We start from the raw sequence: 15,853 nt of genomic DNA, 5'->3' as shown, positions 1-15,853 counted from the left end.
TTTGGAGCAAAGAAAAAAAATTTTTTTAAGATATTTATTTGAGGGAGAGGGAGAGAGAGAGAGAAAGAGAGAGAGAGAGAGACAGAGCATGAAAAGGGGGAGGGAGAGAGAGGGAAAGGGAGAAGCAGACTCCCCACTGAGCAGGGAGCCTGATGTGGGGCTCAGTACCAGGACTCTGAGATCAGGGGCACCTGGGTGGCTCAGTGGTTGAGCGTTTGCCTTTGGCTTGGGTCATGATCCCGGTCCTGGGATTGAGTCCTGCATGTGCTTAACCAGACTGAGCGACCTAGGTGCCCTGGAGCGAAGAAATATTAAGTGCCAAATTAAGGTATCTGTTACAAATATTGAGTCTGTAAATCTTAGCATTGAGAGGAATCTTCAAAATCACTTATTTAAACATGTATGTTTTTATTTTATTTTATTTTTTAAAGATTTTATTTATTCATTCATGAGAGACACACACAGAGAGAGAGGCAGAGAGAGAAGCAGGCTCCGTGTAGGGAGCCCGATGTGGGACTTGATCCCGGGACTCCAGGATTACGCCCTATGCCAAAGGCAGGTGCTCAACCACTGAGCCATTCAGGTGTCTCAACATGTATGTTTTTAGATTGAGAATCATAGGCCCTGAGTGTTTAAGTGCCTTGCCAAAGATCTAGAAAATATTTACTGGCAGAATTAGGGCTTAGAAACAGGTTTTCTTCTCATGTGACTTGTCTTCCTGAGGCTGTCCTAATTCATTTTATGACTTTCAGTCCTTTAAGTTCTAAGTATTAGTGTGTAACTAATATTTAGAATAAAAGGTTAAACAGCACCTTAATGACTGTTTCTTCATGCCTAGCATGTCTCCCAGAATACTCCATTTTATTTTGTTCTTTAATGCTAGGCACCTGTTTTGTTTTGCTTTGTTCCTTTCTTCCCCCCTCTGAATAGTTATGAACAGCAAATTGAAAAAGGTATGTAGGTATGTTTATAATGCAGCTTTATGTTCCTAACTTGTTAAAATTATTTTCTTTTCAGTGGATTATCTGTCATTTTTCTAACTTTTCTTCCTGTAATTTTAGAGATCCTGGTTTCTTGTTCTTTTTGATAGTTTGAAAGTTTCAATCAAAATGAAATATTGCTTAAAAAGGAAAGTTAAGTAGATTTCTTTCTTGACTTAGTCTTTTCTCAGTAATTAGTGTTCCCTTTCTGAGGCTGATGGTAGGTGAAGCATCCACCTTGTATAAGTCAGGAACATTCTTTTTGTCTGAATGTGTTGAGTGTCCATTTGGAATTCCTGCAAGTTCCATAAAATCCCTTAATTCACTATTTGTGTTTTGCATAGTTTTTACCTATCTCAAGGCTGTGGTTTATTCCAGGTGCATTTATGGAACATCCTTTCAAAAAGATAGTTTTTTCCCTTGTTTTGAAGAGGACTTTTCCACTGAGACATATTAGAGAAATTTAAAAATTCTCACAGTCATGTAATGACACCATACTTAGCATATTTAACACACTTTGTCAATGAGAAAAATTCAGGGAAATTAAAAAAAAATTTGAGGGAAATTAGCTATTTTTAAAACCTTCAGAAAAAGTGGTCACTTTCAACTTTTTTACATCTTAATGCACTGGCATTTAAATAATTGATTAATTTTTGTTTTTTAAAAATCATCTCGGAAACCCATTTAACTAGGCATTTTCCCTATAGGAAAGGGATTTATTCATTATAAGGTTCTATCATGCTATGGTCATGAAGAAAAGAGATATAATGAAGAATATAGTCAACATTAGTTTTAAGGCATAGCCACAAGGTATATCATACCTAGGGGAATTTTTTTTCATAGATCTCAGCCTGAATTGATTAATGGCATTTATAATGTCTTATAATTTAGATTTCTCTTCTCTTTTTCTGTAATAATCAAACATGTTATCCATATTTGATGGTTTGCATTTTTCCCTTTTCAATGATTACTTACTGGGCCCACAGAGTACTTGGCTGGAACACAGATTGGAATGAAATGAATCCTTCATTGAATAAGATTTTTGTTTTTAACTTAAAAATGAATTCTAAAATACTAATCACTTGTTTCCTTGTTAACATAAAAGCACATTTTTTTTTTTTTTAAGCACAATTTAAATGATTACCAGCAAACGTGGAAAATCAGTGTTTATACAACAGTATCCACTGGGGTTGGAAAAACGATTGTACTATAAAACCCTTTTAAGACAGCTGTTTTGAAATTTATGTTAATCACTTTTCCCCCCCATAAATTAGGATTATCTGTTAAATGTTATATTTTGTATTAGGTGCAAATGTTAATTGTCAAGCATTGGACAAAGCTACTCCCTTGTTCATTGCTGCTCAAGAGGGCCACATAGAATGTGTCAAGCTTTTGGTGTCCAGTGGTGCAGATCCTGATCTTTACTGTAATGAGGACAATTGGCAGTTACCTATTCATGCAGCTGCACAAATGGGCCATACAAAGTAAGTATTAAAAGAGAAAATAAAAATGGTATCATAATCAAAAGGTAATAAGGAATAAATCTTCTGGGCCAGGCCCTTTGTTTCTAGGCAAAATCCTTGGTATTCCCTTCTCTGCCAACCTACTGTATGAGTAGCCCTACCCCCATGTATCTCCTGTGCAGCCTCAGCTCCTCTTAGTCTTGTGTGAGCAGAGTGGCTACAGACGGAATTTTGGGGCATCCTCAGGGTGTTAAGTCTTTCCTTTGATTGCTCAAGCTGTGGCCATGCTCTTCTCTGCTCTGGTATTATTCCAGGTGTCTTTAGTTCTTGATCCATTGACCATATTCAACTTCTTTATGATACCTCCCTGACCCCAGAAAGCTTTTGAATTTGTGACCCCTTTTGGGTCGAGTCTCTTTTGTTTGGGTTTTACAGTTCTCCCCATCTTGATCCTTTTACTGGACTTCTCTTTATCTGATCTCAAGTCCAGCTTGATACTTTTCCCTGCTTCTATTACTCTTTTTCCTTAGCCAAAATTTTTTTTTGAAATTTTTTCTGTTTTCTGGAGAGAGGATGACTAAAAGAAAGTTGGAACTCCATGAAATTGGGGGTTCCAGGAATCTTAGAAGCTAATGACCTGGTTATACCTGTGAGAATATGGTAGCCCATCTTAACATAAATAGACAATGAATAGCTTTAGAAATATATGTTTAAAGTATTTAGAGTCATAATTCTAAACTAATAGTTTTATAGTTTAATTGAAAAATAGTAGAGAAATTGTCATTACTTATGATTGCAACCAAATTCTGTAATTTGGTTAGTTTGCCACTAGGTGGCACAGTATTTTACTGTTTCCTCAAAGATATTTGTAAGTATTTTTGCACCTTGTATAATTTTTCCAACTCATTTTTAAAAGTTAAACCCATTTATTAAGGGACATTAAACAGATTCTTTATTTTAACATAATACTTTAGGTTTTAAGATTTGGTATTTTTCTTAAAATTCTTGGTTGTTATTTAAACATAAGTGTTAGGTACAATTATATGATAAACTTTACATTGATACCAAAACCCTCTTGGGATTTGTCCTCAATTTTGGGAATTCTGTTTGTCATGACAGTTTCTTCCATAGACTACTTCTAGTGTAACGCTTTCTGTGAGTTTAAATTCTACTTAAATGTTATCATCTTAAGCCTACCTTACAAAAGGAAAGTAGCTTTGGAGTAAACCTGCCTTTCTTTTCCCAGAAAGAGGGGGGATTTCATAGCTGACCTATCCTTACAGGTTTTTTTAATTTTATTTTTTTAAAGATTTATTTATTCATGATAGACACAGAGAGAGAGAGGCAGAGACACAGGCAGAGGGAGAAGCAGGCTCCATGCTGGGAGCCCGACATGGGACTCGATCCCGGTACTCCAGGATCGTGCCCTGGGCCAAAGGCAGGTGCTAAACTGCTGAGCCACCCAGGGAACCCCAGTTTTATTTTTAAACTTTAGAAGAGTAGACTAGTCCTTTCTTTCCAGATGAGTCCTGGAAGCAAGTTTACAAATAATCTAGGAACTTAGGTTTTAATGATTTTCTTTTGGACTTCCTCTACTTAGCAACCAGTTTCTTTATAAATCTGCCTTAGTTTTTAAAGAGCTCATATTCTTTTCACATAATAGAATATTTTAGCAGAAGTTCTTATTTCCTCATGAAAATACTATTCACTTTATGTTACTCACCATCTTTAAAAATTCTTATTAATGAGAAAAAGAAACCTTTAGTTTTATTTAACAAAAGTAAAAGTTGGGACGCCTGGGTGGCTCAGTGGTTGAGTGTCTGCCTTTGTTTGGCTCAGGGCGTGATTCCAGTCCTGAGATGGAGTCCCACATTGGGCTTCCTGCGAGGAGCCTGCTTCTCCCTCTGTCTGTGTCTCTGCCTCTCTGTCTCTCATGAATAAATAAAATCTTTAAGAAAAAAAAGCTCAACACTTAAAAAAAAAAAAAAGTAAAACTTTTTTCCTTTAAGAAGGAAAATTATTTTCTTGATATAAACTTATATCTGGTATAATGAAGTTTTAAATTACTGGATCCTAAAATATGTAACAGAAAATTTGATTTGGGGGGAGTAGGTGATGGTGGTGTCAAGGTAAATAGTGAAAAAATAAGGACAACCTTTTCCCTGTTTACTTATGGTAATATTATTTAATTCTGTTTTAGATATATGTAAGGACCTTTGGATAAAGAAAGCAACAGTAAGGGTAACATTTTGGAGTGTACAACTTGTAATAATTTAATGTAGATAGGAGACAGAAAGACTTTAAATCAATCAGTGGGTGACTCTTAACATATGTGTTGTAGAAATGTTGCTTGTATTCATGTACATATACATTAAATACTCCTGAATTTGTGTGGTTACAGAATCCTGGACTTATTAATACCCCTTACCAATCGCGTTTGTGACATTGGGCCAGACAAAGTGAGTCCCGTTTATTCAGCAGTGTTTGGAGGGCATGAAGAATGCCTAGAAATGTTACTACAGCATGGCTACAGTCCAGATGCCCAGATGTGTCTCATCTTTGGATTCAGTTCTCCCATGTGTATGGCTTTCCAAAAGGAGTATGTATTTTTGCTGTATTTTTATTCTTTTTTGCTATATGGAGATGTATTTCCAAGTGATCTTTTTCTTTGATGAAACTTAATATCTCACATTGCTGAATTGTTGACTTAAAAACAATCCTCTAGGGATCCCTGGGTGGCGCAGCGGTTTGGCGCCTGCCTTTGGCCCAGGGCGCGATCCTGGAGACCCGGGATCGAATCCCACGTCGGGCTCCCGATGCATGGAGCCTGCTTCTCCCTCTGCCTGTGTCTCTGCCTCTCTCTCTATCTCTCTGTGACTATCATAAATTAAAAAAAAAAAAAAAAAAAAAAATTAAAAAAAAAACAATCCTCTAGGATGTACCTTATTCTGCCAAAGTACAGTAAAAATGAAGTGATAATGTCAGGTTTTTTTCTCTTCTCTTTTTGGATATGGATTATATTTTTAACTGTAGCAACTTTAGAGAATACTTTCAGTGTATCAAAGTAAATGGAGGGTGGGGCGCCTGGCTGACTCAGTTAATGGAGTGCCTAGAAATGTTGCATCTCTTCATCTCTTGGGGTTGTGGGTTTAAGCCCCTTATTAAGTGTAGAGACTACTTAAAAATAAAACATTAAAAAATAAATTTCTTTGATAATTCTTGGTTTTTAAGACAATTCAAGAATTAAAACATTCAGTCATATGAGGATCTAATATATAACATGATGACTATAGTTGATAACACTGTATTGTGTAAATGAAATTTGCTAAGAGAATAGAATTTAAACTCTCGCTAAAACAAAAGGTAAATATGTGACGTGATGGATGTGTTAATTCGATGGGGGGGAATCCTTTCACAGTGTGTATATTTAGGGATTATTATGTTGTATGTTTTAAATATCTTAAAATTTTTTTTGTAAATTATACTTTAGTATAGCTGGGGGATGGAAAAAGAATTAAAATGACTTTATCAAAGCATTGATTGTGTTTAAGTTATTTACCATTCGAAATTTGTAAGACTTGTTCTTAGCCTAAAAATGAAACTTTAGTTTTGTAAATATTATTGTACTTTTGATGTATTTAGTATGTGGCATTTCTTTATGTGAGTCAGGGTAATTAAAAAGTAAAATGTTTGTTTTGCTAATAATCTGTGATCCTGTAAAGTAGAATAAATTAAGAATTACTGATGTTTTATTAGCTTCTGACCAGTACTTGTCTATAAGACTCCTAAGGCCTTAAAATGGATAGTAAGAATAAGGCTATGTCCATCTATTAATGGAATGGAATGGAATATGCAGATAGACACTCTTGTTTTTAATGACACGGAAGAGGTTGTAAGCATACCCCAGATTTCTTTTCTTTTTTTCCATACCCCAGATTTCATTGGCTCTCCTGAATTTATTATGGACAGCTCTCCACAATTTAATTGAAATATCTATCAAAATTTATTTACTAAGCTTTTCATTCTAGCATTTTTAAATATTTGCTATTTAAAATAGTAGTTCATTTCATTTTTTCTGAATATAAGCTTCTAGATATATGTTGTAGTCTGAATATTTGGGGCTTTGCTGAATCTGAGTATCTGGGACCTACTCTATGCATCACTTTCATGATTTCATAGTAGTTTGTTGTGTAACCCTTCAAGTTTTGTCTTTCTTAACACTTCTAGTTTTTCTTCAGTAGGGTGGCATTGATGACTTTAGTTGTTTTAGTTGTCTGTCTTTATATGTATCTATCTCCATTATATTTTATTATTAGGTCAGACTTTTACTTTTAAAAAATTATATTAGAACATAATGGTTTTAGATAGTTTGTATGTGTCTTTGTCCAATGTAATGATAGTCTTTTCTGGCCTTAATTTTACCTTTTGGAGGAATAGCAGCTAAGCTCATGCCTCATCAGGTACTGAGTGTAATTTGATTTTTTTTTTAAGATTTTATTTACTTATTCATGAGAGACACAAAGAGACACAAAAGAGAGAGAGGCAGAGACATAGGCAGAGGGCGAAGCAGGCTTCTTGTGGGGAGCCCGATGCGGGACTCCATACCAGGACTCCGGGATCATGCTCTGAGCTGAAGGCAGATGCTCAACCACTGAGCCATCCAGGCATCCCAAATGTAGTTTGAATTAAACTATATGACTCAGTGGCCCTATTAATCCTGAAACACCTTAAAATTAAGGTTTTCTGGCCTGAAGAATCGGGTAAATTGAACCCTATGGGACAGAGAATGTGAAGGGAATTCTGGAGAAGAGAGCTGGAGAAGGGCACTGCCTGATACTCTGTAAATCTGCATAAGTCCCAAGGTCACCCCAGGCTTTGAGTGACAGTCCCAGATTATTGAAAATAAGATTTAAACTGTCACCCAAGTCTCAGAGTAACCCCTGAGTGGCACATTTCATGGGACCAGACTCAAAATAGCATAGCAAAGGCTTTGAAGACTGAATTGACATTGGAACCTCAGTCTGTAGAACGTGAAACAGAAATTGCAATCTAAACTGACTAGGTTATATACCTGCTAAAATAAACAAGCAAAAGTCAGTATTCTTCTAAGGATTATAACAGGACACAGGGCACAGAGCCTACACAATAATAACATCATAATATCTAGGATATAGTCTAAAATTACTTGACTTGTGAGGAACCAGTAAACTATACTCAGTTTTCAGAGGAAAAGAATTAACAGGTGTCAAACCTGAGATAATTTAGCTGTTGGAAATATCAAGTAATTGAAAGCAGCTATTATGATGTGCTATTTAAAGTAAACACACTTGAAATAAATGGAAAGGTAGAAATTCTCAACTGAGAAATAAAAACTGTAGAAGAGGAGGCACGTAGAGATTTTATAACTGGAAAATAGAGTATCTGAAATGAAAAGTTCTCTACCTGGGCTCTATAGCAGAATGGAACTGACAGAGGAAAGAGTCAATTTAACTTGAAGATAAACCAATAGAAATTATCCAAACAGAAGAACAGAAAGAAAAGATTGGGGGAAATAAAAAAGGACAGAGCCTTAGGGTCCTGAGGGACAATTTGAACAGATTGACATTTATGTTATTAGAGTCCAGAAAAAGAGGGGAGGTTGTTGCAGGAAAATTATGTGAACTCATAATGGCAAAAGCTTCCCAACATTGGATAAAAGATAAACATTTATAGATTTAGCAAGTTCAGTAAACTGATACAGGATAAAGCCAAAAAAAAAAAAAGAGCATGCTCAAGAATAATCAAACTGCTGAAAACTGAGTAAAGAAGCAGCAGTATGCTGTACAGTGGTCCTTCGTCACAGACATGAGCTAACAAGCTTTGTTTTTGCTACTCTTGGAAGTTTTGCTCTGTGAAGTGACCCTATAGACCACAATTGAAATCTGGTTTGGTGGCTTTAAAAGGGCTTATCAGCTATTTTTTTTAAAAAATATTTTATTTATTTATTCATGAGAGACACACACACAGAGAGAGAGAGAGAGAGAGAGAGAGAGAGGCAGAGACACAGGCAGAGGAAGAAGCAGGCTCCATGCAGGGAGCCCAACGTGGGTCTCCAGGATCACACCCTGGGCTGAAGGTGGCGCTAAACCGCTGAGCCACCCAGGATTTTCTTCCCATGTAGGAGCTTTTAATTGGACCAAATGTGTTCTTAATTTATAAGGTGGATTTTTTTCAGTGAGAAAAGTCATTGGAAGATACTATTTACTAATCTATAGGAAAAAAGCTTAAAACATCAAAATACTCATTTTATGAGGGTACGTAGTCTTTCTATTTGACTTTTCACTTGTTTGCCTGGGACTCATGGCAATAGACTTAATTTTGAGACATCTTAGTCATTATTACTTACTTTGTGGGGAATTTAATTGAAGGGGAAACCTTTCCCAAGGGACTAAATCTAAGAGATGGTAGTATCATAATCACATATGCTCACATTTAATATGTGCATGTAAAGGAGTTGACTTTAGTACATTGTACAATTTTTGGCCCATAGTAAAAAAATATCAAGGTTAATTTTCTCCCTGCCATCTTCCTTTTCTCTAGAAAACAATATCAATTATAATTTAATCTCTAGGTACGCCTGGGTGGCTCAGTGGTTGAGCGTCTGTCTGCCTTTAGCTCAGGGCGTGGTCCTGGAGTCCCAGGATCGAGACCCACATCAGGCTCCGTGCATGATGCCTGCTTTTCCCTCTGCCTGTGTCTCTGCCTCTCTCTCTCTCTGTCTCTCATGGATAGATAAATAAAATCTTTAAAAAAAAAATAAATTAATATAGAGATTAAAAAGTTTTAAAAAGATTTTATTTATTTATTCATGAGAGACACAGAGAGAGAGGGAGAGGCAGAGATATAGGCAGAGGGAGAAGCAGGCTCCAATGTAGGGAGTCCGATATGGGTCTCGATTCCCCGGACTCAAGGATTACACCCTGGACCAAAGGCAGGTACTAAACCGCTTAGCCACCCAGGGATCCCATCCCCTCTATACTAATTTATATTAGCTAATTAATGTCTGCTATTAGTTTACATGTCAGTCACTGTACATGCAGTGTGAGAATCATTGGATTATTTTGGAACTCCATATAAAACTTCGCTTATCAAACAAGAAAGGTGTCATTCTCCCAGTAGGCTTTGTTTTAGTATATCAAGAGGGTAACTTAGCTGACTGTCTGGGGGAAAAAAACAATATTGAAAAATTTGTTAATTTTTTGTTGTTTCTTTCAGTAGGTATGTATCTTAAAATTTGAATTCTAAGGGGCACCTGGCTGGCTCAGTTGGAAGAGCATGCTACTCTTCATCTTGGGATTGTGAGCTTAAGCCCCACGTTGGGTATAGAGATTACTTAAAAATAAAATCTTAAAAAGAAAAAAAGATTTGGGTTCTCTACAGTCACACACAAAAATTAATTAGAATTGCCATTTAAAAAGAAAGGATAAGAGACGCCTGGGTGGTTCAGTGGTTTAGTGTCTGCCTTCAGCCCAGGATGTGATCCTGGGGTCCTGGGATCGAGTCCCAATCGGGCTCCCTGCATGGAGCCTGCTTCTCCCCCTGCCTATGTTTCTGCACCCCCCCTCTGTGACTCTCATGAATAAATAAATAAAATCTTTAAAAAAAATAAAAAGAAAGGATAATTGAATATAATTTTCATTTAAAAATAACTATTAAGTGTTTTTCTATAATGAAACAATATATGAATTTTCTTTCTTCCATTTACCAACTATTAATAAGAATTTGAGTTAATTTGGAAGACTATTTTCTGAAATTATTATTAGATATTCAAATTTTCAGAGATTAGGTAAGAGATAATGAGGTTAGTGGTGTAAGTTTTGAAATTTTATTTTTATAGCAGCCATATGTTCTTATAATAATGTTAGTTTGGTTTTTGCATTTGTGTGTTTTTTGGTATTTCTCTGAGATCTAGAAATTTAGTATTTGTGGCCCTTCTTGTACTGTTGCCCTATTGTGTTTCAGTGAAGTTTGATCTGCTTTTACACATAGTACGATGAATACAGAAAGGTGATGAAAATAATAAATATAAATAATGGCTCTGGGTTTTAAGTTTTCCCTTCTTACTGTTTTCTGCTTCGTTCAGCCAAGTTAACTTTTTAGCTCAGGATTTTGAAACATTTTTGTTCTGTATCCCTTTGAGAGTATAAGCTTCCATTTGAGGCAATGATCTTTAGCTCTTCTCACCACTGCAAGGCATGATGGAAAGGTATTTCCTCCACCACTGTACAAAAAACAATCTTGTCCTTTGGGGCTAAAAAGTTAACAGTTGTAGTGACATGAAAGCCGTTCTTTGAAAAGCATAGTTAAGTAATTCAGCTCAAATGAGAAAATACAAGAAAAAGACTCCTTTAACTGGAGTGGGTGAAGGAGGAAGGAAGTACAGTACAATTTGAACAAATGTCAGTACCTTTTATATATAACTGTAGAACATGATCGTGGCATAACTGACTTGATTTTGTCTAATTGATAGTGATCATTGTTATCATATTAGTTTTCTAGAAATTGTGCCTACTCTCATGATCATATCACACCTGACAACCTAATGTCTTCATTTTGTTTTCAACTGTTGGCTGGGAGCCATTCAGTAAAACTGACTATATGACCTTTTGATAATTCAGCTAATAAGTTAGTTAGATGTTTTGTTGGCTAATTGGACATAAAATGCTCAAGATGTTTGCCTGCTTCTGTTTGTTTAAAAGCAGTCTTGTTAAAAAAAAAAAAAAAAAAAAAGCAGTCTTGTTAACATGTTGAATTTCCTTTTATTGTGCTTCTGTTATCAGGATACTGTTTCTGTACACATTTTGAATTTCAAAGAGCAGAATGATGAAAAAGGTACAACCCTAAAATAAGGGCTAGACACTTTTTTAGTTTTTAAACTTCTCTTAGTATCTTTTCATTTTCACTGTTTTATAACAGTGTCACAATTAGCTCTTGATACTTACGTTAAGTAAGATGAACTATTTAATTCCTAGGCTCTTTGAGAGTTTCCTAGTTCTTCATTGGGGCTTGAGTGAAGTAATAAGGGAATCACATACTTATGTCCATGCAACTTATAATTTAATCAAGGATTATCTAAGCCCTAGTGTCTTTTGTTGCTCAATAATATATGATAATCAAGCTCATGTAGAATACCGAAGTTGTTTGTGTTTCTTTCTGGAGCTTACACATATATTTGAGACTTTCTTAATAGCTTTCTCAAAAGCTCAGGGCATGCTGACAAAGTTTATGATCATTCATTTCATTTTGTGTTTATTATTTGCCATATAAATGATAGTTTTGTTAGAAAAGGGTCTATAAAAGTAGTAGTAGGGAGTTACATAAGCCTTTTAGGAGTGTGCTCTTGTTCAAACCAAGGCTGATAACTGGTTTTCCAATGTGTATTTTGTAGAATAGTAATTCTGTAGGTTGTTAATAGATATTACATAGGACATAAGGGGTTCTATAGTTAATTAAGTCCAGGAAACACAGGGTTGAGCAGTGTTCACTAAATTTTTTTCCTGAAAGGCTTCTAAGAATTTTTCTTATGGGGTTGTCTGTGAATTCCTAAAGAAGAGAATGAATCTACATAAGTTTGAAAAGTTTGAAAATAGGATGAACTTAGGTTTACTATAAATATACTTTTGTTCTTGTGTTTATAGACTTTTGGGGGCATTTTAAACTCTATTATGCTTTTTTCAGATTAACAATTGGACCTGTTAAAAAAATTCAACTGAGTAAATTTGAAGATCTTAATTGGCTTTATTAAATGATTCATGAATCTGGCAGCATCCTATCTAGCAAATAGAGGGGATCATCACTGAACTAGACAAAAAAGGTTTTTAAAGGCAGAAAGCATAAAAAAAGGAGACAGGAACTTATTATCAAGGAATGCATTATTTAGGCAAGGTTGCCTTTCTAAGGGAATGAAGATCCATCAGTAAGTTTTCTAGTATTGACCAGAAAATTCCATGTTTTCAAGTTAAAGGTCACATTCCTTAGGATGTTGAAACTACAGTTAGGTTAGGTTTTAAGTCTTGGTTTACTGACTTGGGACTTTAACCCAGGCGATGCCATGCCTGTGATTTTCTTTTTAACAGATCCATTTCTTTAATTTTAAAGATATTTCTTCTGGGGACCACTGGATGGCTCAATCAGGAGAGATATTTCTTCTGGAAAAAAAAAAAAAGATTCTTCTGAGATGTGTCTGGAGGTTGAAGACATTTAGGCATTTAATTAAAAAATGTAACTAGCATATTTTATTTATTATTATTTTTTTCTAGCATACTTTTAAAAAATAAATTCATCATATAGATCTCTCTTTTCTGACCTTACTGTATGCCATATAGGGTTTCTCAGATATTTTCATTATGGAGCCTTTGTCATATGGATCACTTTAGGGTCTAGTGTTCCATGGAACATACTTTGGGAAACATAAATCTGGCCTTAAAGTATCCCTCAATTTCATTTGACTATTTCATGAAGCGTTCAGTTTTCATAATAGTTAGAGGAGAGCTGTCTCATATATTTGCCATCATATTCACTGTAGATTTTGGTTTGATGTTACACCCTTACCACCAGTTACCATCTCCATGACTAAGCTTCAATTTTTGTGTCTAGAATGGAGATAATGATAGATCTTACTTCTTAGGGTTGTTATGAGGATGAAGGCAAATCTTCCATGTAACACATTTAACATAGTGCCTGGTACAGAATAAATACTAACTTTGTTATTAAAAGGAATTGTATGTGCATATGTTTCTCCTACGTTTTAGAGATGAATGACTTATCTTTTGGCCTTGTTCTTAAAATTAGAGATGAATGATTTATCTTTTGGTCTTGTTCTTAAAATTTTCTTAGCAGGAGCCACATGCCTGGGTGCTATATTGAAATTTTAATAAGAAAGCCACTAATTGTTTTGTAGTTTTTTCTGAACAGAAAATTGCTGGAGAACCCATCTGTAGCATTTAATCTAATGGCTTGCATTTAAGGCTTTCATTTACCTTTGTATTCTATAGCAAAATGTGTTTCAAGAGCTAAATCATGAAGAGCTAAAGTATCTGTGGTTCGGCTATTGATGGTTTCAGAGCGCTAGATGGAAGAATTCAGCCAGTCCCTGAATTGCACATGTAAACACTCATGCCTTGAAAATCGCCAGGCTTCTTGAGAATTATATATCACATTTGTAGTGAAGCAGTTTCTCATAGTTTACCTGCATATTTATTGGAACTTGTTCAGCAGTCCATGTATAGCTTGTCTGTTCTATAGTAGAAGCAGCAAGGAATAACTGCAGGCAAAATAATGAGAGCCTAGTCAAATGAGGTCAAAGTGGTTGAAATAAATTGGTGATAACTGTTCAGAACCATCCGTCAGAAGTATATCTTTCAGCATTTCTTGTAGTACAAGACTGCTGGCAACAGATTTCTCAGCTTTCCTATATCTGAAAAGAACCAGAGGAAAAAATACATACATACAGGGCTGTTTTCAAGAATAATAATATGAATGATAGACCTCTCATTAGGAAAAATGGTGAGATGGTAGACAGGCAAAAAGGCTATTAATTTTTATAAAGAAATTTTAGAGGGGGCTCCTGGGTAGTAGAATTGGTGTAGACTCACGCTGAGTGCAGAGTGCGACGCCATGGTACCACTCAGGGCTCCATCTCAGGACCCTGAGATCACAGCCTGAGCTAAAACCAAGAGTTGAATGTCCAACTGACTCTGCCACCCAGGCACCCCTCAATATTTTTTTTCCTCCTTATTATGTAAATAGCTAAAAGTAAGGCAAATACTGTTTAAAATTTTAACTAAAGAAAAGCACAGAGATCTCTGGGTGGCTCAGCAGTTTAGCGCGAGCTTCGGCCCAGGGAGTGATCCAGAGGTCCTAGGATCGAGTCCCACATCAGGCTTCCTGCATGGAGCCTGCTTCTCCCTCTTCCTGTGTCTCTGCCTCTCTCTCTCTCTCTCTCTCTCTCTCTCTCTCTCTCTCTGTGTCTCTCATGAATAAATAAATAAAATCTTTAAAAAAAGAAAAGCAAAGCACAAATTGGAGATTGAATGACATAGGTTTTTAAAAATATACATCAGTTAGTAACAGTGTACTTATGTATTTGTTTTTTTTAACTGCTTTTAAAACTTTGATTTCAAATTGTATACATAAGTCTCAGAAGTCGTTGGTTTCATATGACAGTGGCTTAAGCATTTTATATTTGTTTTAACTGTAATTTTTATGCCTTTTTTACTCAGATTCCATAATACTGTGATTGAGATTTTTTTTAAATTTATAGTTGTTTAAAATAGCATTAATGTCAGTTTCAAAGGGAGAATGATTTGTTTTTATTTGCTTGAGAGAGAGAGAATAGTGAGAAGGGAGGAAGGGAGAGAGAGAGAGAGACAGAGACAGAGACAGAGACAGAGAGAGAGCACAGAGGGAGAAGGAGAAGCAGGCTGCCCACTGAGCAGAGAACCCAACTCAGGGCTCAATCTCAGGACCCTGGGATCATGACTTGAGCTGAAGGCAGACACTTAACTGACTAAGCCACCCAGGTGCCCCAGGAGAATGATTTTATAACATTTTTTTCTTTGACAGTTGTGTACAAAGTAAACATACTTTTTATTGAGCTTTGTTATAGTTAAAATTGTAGCATAAACAGTTTTTAAAATATGGTCACACAGCCATCATGATTGCAGTTTTTAATGATTATATCATATTCTGTATTTATCCACTCCTCTGTTAAACATTTAGGTAATTTCTTTTTAAAGTCTGTTACAGATAACACTATTGTTAACATTGTACAGATAGGATATAATATCAAAATATCATTTTGATTTTGTCTTGTATAAATTCCCAAGATTTATATTTATTCTATTTTATTTATTTATTTTTTAAAGTAGGTTCCACTCCCAACATGGGGCTTGAACTTGACCATGAGATCAAGAGTTGCATGCTCTACTGACTAACCCAGCCGTGCACCCCCATTATGTTTTATTCTAATTTAATTATGTTTTATTTTAATTAACTTAATGATAACTTACTTTACATATGATTTTATTTTGGAAATACTATATAGTTCTGTGTGCCAGAAAGGTGAAGTAACTTGTTCAGAGTTCCATAGGTAGTATATAGCTGAGCTTGTGCCCCTTGTAATTGCTGTTATGTCTTTTGATGTATCTTGCCAGTTAGCTCTCTCAGAAAAGGGTCACACTTATTTTCAGTTAGTTTAACCACACCTTACTAGTATTGGATGATACATTAAAAAAAAACCCAACTAACCAATTGAATAGATATACAATAATGTACTTTTATTCTGTAAAAGTACTTGATAAAGATGATTAATTTAAAAATATAAAGCTGTAAGTTAAATTTTTGTTCATAAAAAAAGTCTTTCTTGTTTTT

General features: G+C 35.4%; 1 protein-coding gene across 5 annotated transcripts in view; it reads left to right on the top strand.

Annotated features, from left to right (window-relative positions):
- The window catches only part of ASB3 (ankyrin repeat and SOCS box containing 3), an 80,209-nt gene that overhangs the window by 44,007 nt on the left and 20,349 nt on the right, over window positions 1–15,853 (top strand). For all 5 annotated transcript variants that reach the window (XM_072741268.1, XM_025992641.2, XM_025992643.2 and 2 more), the window contains 2 exons: window positions 2,287–2,464; window positions 4,845–5,042. In XM_072741268.1, coding sequence (XP_072597369.1) covers window positions 2,287–2,464; window positions 4,845–5,042 — 376 coding nt within the window. The remainder of the gene's footprint in view (window positions 1–2,286; window positions 2,465–4,844; window positions 5,043–15,853) is intronic.

The sequence above is a fragment of the Vulpes vulpes genome, chromosome 16 (assembly GCF_048418805.1).
Source record: "Vulpes vulpes isolate BD-2025 chromosome 16, VulVul3, whole genome shotgun sequence".
Taxonomy (NCBI): domain Eukaryota; kingdom Metazoa; phylum Chordata; class Mammalia; order Carnivora; family Canidae; genus Vulpes; species Vulpes vulpes.
Note: the sequence above shows the minus strand (reverse complement) of the source record. Positions and strands in the feature narration are given on the sequence as shown.